Source organism: Leiobunum rupestre, chromosome 10, assembly GCF_980474605.1.
Source record: "Leiobunum rupestre chromosome 10, qqLeiRupe1.1.hap1, whole genome shotgun sequence".
Lineage (NCBI taxonomy): Eukaryota > Metazoa > Arthropoda > Arachnida > Opiliones > Sclerosomatidae > Leiobunum > Leiobunum rupestre.
In genome coordinates this window covers 40,982,904-40,990,918 of record NC_143393.1, presented here as the reverse complement: position 1 = coordinate 40,990,918, position 8,015 = coordinate 40,982,904, and the positions used below count along the sequence as shown (strand labels likewise).

Here is an 8,015-nt window from a genome sequence, read left to right as displayed (position 1 = left end):
ATGTTGAAGGATATCTCTCAAACTACAGACACATACTTCGATCACGGATCTATTCGTGTAGGTTTAAGAATAAATATTAAATTATTATTCTATTTTTACCTTGCGGAAATAACTGTTACAAGCAGTGCATTTTACATATCTAATATTTTGATGGAGAAAATAAAGGGATATTACACATTAAATGAAATATCATTTTACTATAACCTAGTAAACTACTTTTTAAGCCTCGGTCAAATAATATTTACATTTTAAATTTATATTTTAATATTTATTTTAATTTAATTTTCTATATTTATTTTAAAATGATATAATTTATGATTTGTCTACCTTTAATTTTCTACGAATTAATATATTTATTTGCATAATTAAAATTAAATAGCACCTTCATCAGATTACCAAATAATCATTTTCCCGACATACGTGACCTTCGTGAAATCACGTGGGATTATATAATTTCTTATTTAATCTGGTCATCGATAGAAGGCGATTTCTGCAGTTTTTACCTCACGACTGCTAGGTCTTGCTGGCCCACGCTCTCCGTGTAAAATCGGGGGTCTATTTTATTTCTTATGTCTATGCAAAGATAATATAACTACGTACCCTAGATTCGAAATCTCGGCGTTTCTCGATAGCGCGTTTACGCGTGAGGCTTTTACTGAGTTCGCGCCGGAAGTCGGAAAAGAGCCTGCGTTACGTGCAAGGAGCTTGATTTCGAATCTAGGGTACGTACTTATATTATCTTTGGTCTATGACTCTTATTATTAAGCAGTGTTACCAATTTTAAAGGATGATAAAAATCGCGAATAAGTAGATTAGTCCATCAAGAAAAGGGAGAAAAAAGCTAAACCCTAATGGGATAATCTACTTATTCGCGAATTTTATCATCCTTTGCAATACAGTCCATAGGTGGTTCCTTTTAACGCTACCAATTTTAAAATTGCCTTTAAAATTTCCAGAACGTTCCAGAAGGCTTTGTTTGAAGCGAGTTTGCGAGCGAATCTAAGTTGGCCGTATTTGATAGAAAACCCTCGCGCGCCCGCGAGGGGTCTATTATTAAATTCAAAACAGACTACAACTTCTGAAGGCTGAAGCCTAAATTCAGATTGTCAAACGTTTGTACGATATATATTTTTTGCTAAGACTGTAATAATGTTATCCATCGACATAAAGTTGAAATCAATTATTCTGTATTTTAGTTAAATTATTCGGAGGAAATGGACTCGTCCATTAACAATCGCCATATGGAGACTCACCCAAGGCGGTTAAAGTTGGAGGTGGCATAGCCGCCTAGATTAAACAAAGCCCGTGCATGGTCGGAAAATCTTTTTTAAAACTGGCATTTTAAGGACGCTAGGGTTGACCGCTTGGTGGCGTGTTATGGACTAGGGACGATTACGCAATAATTTTCTAACGGTGCGGTAGAGGCGTCTGCTACGAGGCTTGGAGGCTGTGTGCCTCGTAAAGTTGTAATAAGTATTTCATTATTATTTAACAGGTAAGAAAATGATTTTAAATGAAAAATACTTTTTTAGAATAGTGTTTCGTTCATTAAATAACTAGTTTAAAGTGCACACTGTGCGGTGTACTTTATTTAGGGTGTTCTATTTTGAACTAAATGCTATATACGTAGGCCTTATCTTGGGCTATTTGTTAGGTCTTTTCCTAAAACTATTATTATTTTTCAGTTAAATTTGTTAAAAAATGGTCTACTGTTTGGTTCCAAGATGTAAGAATAACGATTGGCACAAGAAAACTTCTGATACCAGAAGTTTTCATAGGATTCCCAAGAAAAAAGATAATAGAAATAACTGGCTTTGTGCAATATTTGGTGAGAACTATGAAGTTCAAAGCGAATACCTTGAAAACATTAATAATCAGGGTGCAAGAGTTTGTAGTGATCACTTTAATCAAGCTGATTTCAGCATTTCAAGTTCCAGAAAATCATTACTGGCATTTGCTATTCCTTCAATATTTGTCGAAGACATTGTTGAAGACCAATTAAATGAAACTTTAGTTGATAAAAGTAATCATCAAAGTCATGGAGATTACGCAATAAATAAAACCCCTTTGTCTAATATAATACGCAATCAAAATCAAGAAGGGGTTTTTCACGCTAGTCAAGGAACTCAATATGACTCAAATTCTGTGCTCAATAAAATGTCATCACATAATACAAGGAATCCTTATTTATCTCCTCCTAAGAAAAAAAGGTCACCTGAAAAAGTACAAAATGAAAAATTAACATCTATTACTGATAATGAAGCTAGTCAAGAAATCTCAAACTTAGCAGCTACGGTTACTTACATTTTGAACTTTATAAGGACCTCCCTAGTCCCTAATACAATTTATTTTCCTTGAACCTTTATTAATGCCCCCCGAGTTCGTAGTCCATAAGACGCCATCCAACGGCGTACACAAGAACTAAAGCTCGGCTAGGAGTAAGTAAAATATCCCCCCCTCTCTGGGTACCATGCACGGGCTTTGTTTAATCTAGGCGGCTATGGAGGTGGAATCGCCGGGTGAGTTCTCGGAGTCGGAAGACAACGCCGCGGCTGCCAAGGCTTATCTGCAATTCGAGTGAGCTCCAATTCGTCTCTTCCTCAATAGACGTTTCAATAAAACATCTTAAAGGAAATTGCCAAGAAGTAATATTTCCGAGAGCTAGTGCGTGTTGAAATAATGGAAACTTTTCACCCTTACAGTATGCAAAAAGTGTTTCCTTTTAACCAGCTTTTTTGACATAGTAAAGCTTGGCATAAACGCGACATCCTTTTTACCGGTGAAAAAGTTTCATTATTTCAACAAACGCTGGTCCTTGCACTCGGAAATATCACTTCTTGGCGATTTACTTGAAGGTTTCTTTTTAAGCGCCTATTCTTATCATTTCGCGTCGATCGATTTTATCGCTGCAATTCGTTTTAAAGAGCTTAATCAATTTCTAATTTCAATAATTGAAATTGAGAATGATAAATGAAACGATGAGCTCCTATCGTGGCGGGCAACTATCTTCTCGCTGGCCCGCTTAATTCACCCTCATTTGAATAGAAAAATTAGGGTCAACCAAGAATATGTTGGCTCAACTATATTGTCTCCGCTTTCGTGTCTTATTGAAATTCTCCTCAGTCTGTCACTTCGCGTCATATCTTTGCACAAAGAGGCCGCTAGGTGACAAAACGGTTACCGTTTTTGGTCCCACCTCGTCACGGTCATATGCGTACTAGGCCCCCACCCCTGATGAAATCAATGGATTTTTCTTCGGGACACGCGAGTTTTGCGTTTTTATGCTTTCCTTACATAGTTGGCTAGGCCCCCACCAAAATCTGCCTAGGGCCCCACCTTCAGTAAATCCGGTACTGCATCGTCATATCATTTCTTCGCGGGGAATAGGCGATGATAGATGAACCCGGGCGTGGTTTTGCGCGGGAAAAAGGACGTGGGAGATGATAAGAATTTTAGTGTTGCACCCAATCCCCTTCATACTCTAGAACAGTAAGCCACTTCCCCCTAAACAAATAAGATCTCATTGGTTCCCTGAAACTGACGTTTTTTGACTTGATTGAACCACTCGTCAGTTTCATTTTTAGCCCCCCCCCCCTCTCTCGTGCCGGATAGTAAACAAGATTATGATGCACACGGACCGTCTCAATTCGCGACCGAAAACTATCGCTACGCCCCCTTTGGTTCGCCATTGAAACCTAGATAGGTAGGGGCTAAAGCGGACGTTTTTAGTTTTTCCTCGTCGTTATTCGTTAATTTTTCTTTATAAATAATGATACTTGTATTTTAATATAATTTTAGAATAGTTTGGTTATATTTTGAGGAAAAAAAACGTTATTATGACTTTTGAATTTGTTTGTAGCAGACGCTAGATCCATGGGCCAAATAAGGATAAATCCAGGACATGACTCTATGCGAAAAACCCGTCCAACAGCGCTAACACCCGACCACTATTGCCCTCTATTGGGAAAAACGCGCGATCACGGATCTACGTCATTTTGGGGGCAAATTTTTTAGAGGCAATTTTCAAAAATAATACACGTGGTCGTCGTAGTAAATATCCTAGAATATTTATTCACAGTTATCATATATAATGTGGATATTAATGTAAGTACTTATTTTTATACGTACTAAGTTCATAATTCGTATAATCAAAAGGTCTTATGCTACTTTTGGTATAATATATATAATTATATAATATAAAACATATACTTTCCTAGACTCGTTAAAATTAATCTAAAAAAGAGGGGCTAAAATGGCAGGATTTTCGAATTACAACCGCCACTTATTTCCGAATTCCGACTTAGTCAACAGAAGATGGCGTTCGGGAAACCGGAAATTTCTACTTTATTTTGCTCCTTTCCCCCCCCCCCTACTAAAATGGCCGCCTGTTACTTTTGATGGATGACCGATTTAGTACGTGTGAAGGTACCAGAGTCATGTCCTGGATTGATCATTATTTGGCCCATGCTAGATCGTAGGCGCTACCACGGAGAAGCTAGCACCGTTACGCCACCTAGACTCGTTTCGGTCGCGAATACCGTAATTCGCCCAAAGTTGAAAAAAACACATTTTAGCCTAAAAACATTTTTGTAAATTCTGAAGCAAAGATGATAGACTGGTTCTAGAGGGCACCCTTTTGGAAGGTGTCACTCAGCCTAAAATAGACGTAGTTAAGTTAAATAGTTTCATTATTGGGACCTGCGCTATAGCGGACTTCGAATTCAGAGTGAAATGCGTAAACGTGAAACCTTCCTCGTGACGATCGTGAAACTTGTTTTTCACGCTTCGTTCCTCTGGAAATAAAGTTCAGCTAATTTCTATATGTATTTTCTTTTCTCGACTTTCGGTTGAAAACTTCAAAATAGACCATCCAGTCTTTTGGCTCTGCCATTCGGCGCGGATGAATACAGCAGCGTGACCGGCATCCTGACTATGAGTAACCTTTCGCCTCTTCCCGTGGCCTACAAGGTATTGCCCCACAACCGACGGACCCCACAGATTTGCCTCACGTGCTTTTCTTCTTTCAAATTATTTCGCAGTTCCGGACCAATTACTTCGAGGCCTATCGCGTACACCCGGCCGCCGGAGTCATTTCACCCAACGACACTTTGGAGTGCAAAGTTCTTCTCGTGGCCGGTACGATTTATTTCGTAGGTTCCTCCGCAGGGTTGCCACGTCTCGGGAAAGGTCCGGGAGGCTCAAACAATTAGGGGTAATTCAGGGACCCTAATAATGTGTCAGCGACAAACCAGGAAACTCTAAAAAATGCTGAAAGAATTGAACTTTAATTTTCTCTATAAAATATATTTCAAGGTTTAATAATACTTAAATTAAAAAAAACTTAAATTGTATAATTTTGGTTTTTTTACTCCGGTAACCGCTGAAAAAGTGAGGGAATTGTATTCTGAAAACGTTGGGGCAACCCTGCTCCGAGATATTACTGGTAATTAGATACTGACGAATATTCCGAATAAAGGTCACCACCCGAACCCGGACGACGTGTTGGAAATAAGCAGCGTGCTTTTGGATGAAAAGCAAAGTGTTCCGGTTCGCGGCCAGGTTCGAGACTTTTTGCAATCGGTGCCGTCCTCAAAATTGCAGAAACACGCGTAAGTTCATGCTTCCGTAGAAACGCGAACATTTTAAATAAAAGTTCCCCCTGAATAGTCTTATCCTAGAACCTTTACAGGATCGGACTGACCCAAGGGCATGAGACCCCAGTTACCTCAGGCAACGTGTCGCCAGGGGAACCGTCTGAAACGTCCTCTAGGCAGAGTAGTGTTCGGCCAGTTCCGATTCCAAGCCAACCATCGAGACCGGAACGTGATCCATCCTCGGAAGTTTGTGTTTCTTTTTCGTTTAGTGGTAGCTCACTTCTTCGATACACTCGTTGACTGTTCACTCATTCGGTTGATTTCCTTTCAAAGAAGGATCTGGTGGTACCGTTGAAATCGGCCTCGAAGCACAGCAGCACGTGGTCAATTCTGAGTTCCAGTATGCCATCGATATTCGCACTAAGACGCCATTCACCGTCGAAGACATCCGAACTCAAAGGCAACCCAACCTCGGAGGTTCGTATTTTATTCGTAGAGTTGCTTTTTCGAAATGCTTGTTGCCTGTTCACTCATTTAGTTATTTCTAGGGCTGTGCGGGTAGTGCTTTTTCGGGTTCGAGTCGGGTGCGGGTAAATCAGAAATATTTCTTTAGGGTATCGGGTCGGGTAGCCAATTTTTATCGGGTATTCGGGTATTTAAGCCTAAGCAAAATAACTATTCGGATACTAAAAATAACGGGTAATTATCGGGTAGTTACATTATTTAAGGGAATTAAATAATTAAACTTTTATTTATCCAAAATTCAAAAACAATCCTTTTATTTTAGTATTTTAGTACAGTTTCATTAGAGACATATGTTGAAATATCACATTTTAGCTGTAAAATATGATACAATTTGGCGGGAAAATTTGAATACCCGAATATTTGGCGGGAAATTTGAATACCCGAATATTTGGCGGGAAAATTTGAATACCCGAATATTTGGCGGTAAAAAATTTAATACCCGATCACTTTCGGGTAATTAAAAATTTAAATTTCGGGTATCGGGGCGGATACCCGACCAGATACCCGACCGAGTATCGGGTCGGGTATCAATACCCGCACAGCCCAACTTATTTCCGTTCAAAGAAGGATCTGGTGGTACCGTCATCATCGGCCTCGAAGCGTAGCAGTACCTGGTCAATTCTGAGTTCCAGTATTCCATCAATATCCGGACTAAGAGGCCATTCATCGTCGAGGACATCCGAGCTCAAACGAAATCCAACCTCGGAGGTTGGTATTTTATTTAAACCGCCTGTTGCCCCTTTTGCTTAAATAGTTGGTATTTGATTGAAATTAGCTTTAAAACAGTTTACGTTTTCGTTGTTTGTCTTAGTGACGTAGCTTAGATCTCCCAATCCCCCGCGAAACTCTTTTGGATCCCTTATAATCAGTGGCGTTTATGGGGGAGAGAGGATAACATAGTTCGATAGCAATAGAGCGTTCTATAAAATCGGTGTGGTGTGCTTTCCCCCTTTTGAGTTCAGAGGAGGTGAAGGTTTGGCCGGCTTTTTCGTGTTAGAGAAAAATATTTATCTGGCAAACCCGTAAGAAATTGAGAGCAGTCGATTTTTAGGAGTAGCGTAGTTGCTAGTCTAGGCTTCACTAATTTCCGGCTTTCCGCGCCGTTTTTCTTATTTTAAATGATTTTTGTAATAAATGTATGATGGTAAATAAGCAAAATACTAGTCCCAAATCCACGGGTTTAAAAAGAAACTTAGATCATGAAAATATCCTTAACCCCAAACATACTTCAACACCTAGGGTGCCTCCTACCACGGTTAGTAAAAGAAAAGCACTATGGCCTCCTACAATTACTCCTAAAAGGTACGTCTCTAAAATAGTCATATAAAGACTGGACATAAGCCGAATTCTCTTAAAACAAAGAATAACAAAAGTTGTAATTAGTCCTGCTGAATTAGCTCTATAGTCTGTATGAAAAGTTTGACCGGTTATGGACCGATTTTATAGAACGCTCTATTTAGGGACCCGCTGAAGCTGCCCCTCGCCCCCCCCCGTTTGGCACTAATTTGTTTGAAAATAATTGTGATTTTAATAAGGGTCAAAGTTACGTGGTGATTTTCTTTGCTTGATTCGAAATAATTTTATGATTTCTCTTTGATTTGAGATTCTTGATATTTCTATTCTTGTAAATCATTCGTTGTTTTACTGTATCGATATTAAAAAATTGTGTTGTTTGAATTGGTTTAGTACGACGTCTGGCAGTCCTACCCGTACAAGCTGATTCTGATTGTAATTCTGGTTCTGTTGCTGATTTTGGTGGTCCTGAACAGCGTGTTCTTTTGGAGCGTGAGATATGAAATGAAAAATATTTCTTGCGGCCGCAACTTTTTCTGGTGACGAGAATATGATATAATTTCTCTGTATCTTAAATAACTAAAATTTCGTGATTTTGTAACC

The 8,015-nt window shown here is 39.1% G+C and overlaps 1 protein-coding gene across 7 annotated transcripts; it reads left to right on the top strand.

Moving 5' to 3' along the window:
• Positions 1 to 1,018: 1,018 nt before the first annotated feature.
• Positions 1,019 to 8,013, top strand: LOC149925875 (uncharacterized). Of its 7 annotated transcripts, none has more exons than XM_090160385.1 (11): positions 1,019 to 1,116; positions 1,197 to 1,274; positions 2,507 to 2,577; positions 4,866 to 4,968; positions 5,040 to 5,136; positions 5,477 to 5,609; positions 5,690 to 5,840; positions 5,931 to 6,071; positions 6,143 to 6,184; positions 6,684 to 6,827; positions 7,806 to 8,013. In XM_090160385.1, the coding sequence occupies exons 2-11, from the start codon at positions 1,215 to 1,217 to the stop codon at positions 7,953 to 7,955; spliced, it is 1,092 nt and encodes a 363-aa protein (XP_090016511.1). In that variant the 5' UTR covers positions 1,019 to 1,116; positions 1,197 to 1,214; the 3' UTR covers positions 7,956 to 8,013. The 7 variants fall into 7 exon arrangements, with proteins under 7 accessions (XP_090016511.1, XP_090016512.1, XP_090016510.1 ...); XM_090160386.1 differs by having other exon boundaries at positions 5,928 to 6,071; positions 6,143 to 6,178; XM_090160384.1 differs by having other exon boundaries at positions 5,928 to 6,071; positions 6,687 to 6,827.
• Positions 8,014 to 8,015: the final 2 nt, after the last annotated feature.

Bases quoted from the DNA above. Each gene is read 5' to 3' on its own strand.
- LOC149925875 (XM_090160382.1), top strand. From the start codon at position 1,215: ATGGACTCGTCCATTAACAATCGCCATATGGAGACTCACCCAAGGCGG. The intron at 1,275-2,506 runs GTGGCATAGCCG...GCGGCTATGGAG, and splicing joins CAAGGCGGTTAAAGTTGGAG to GTGGAATCGCCGGGTGAGTT. The intron at 4,969-5,039 runs GTATTGCCCCAC...ATTATTTCGCAG, and splicing joins CTCTTCCCGTGGCCTACAAG to TTCCGGACCAATTACTTCGA.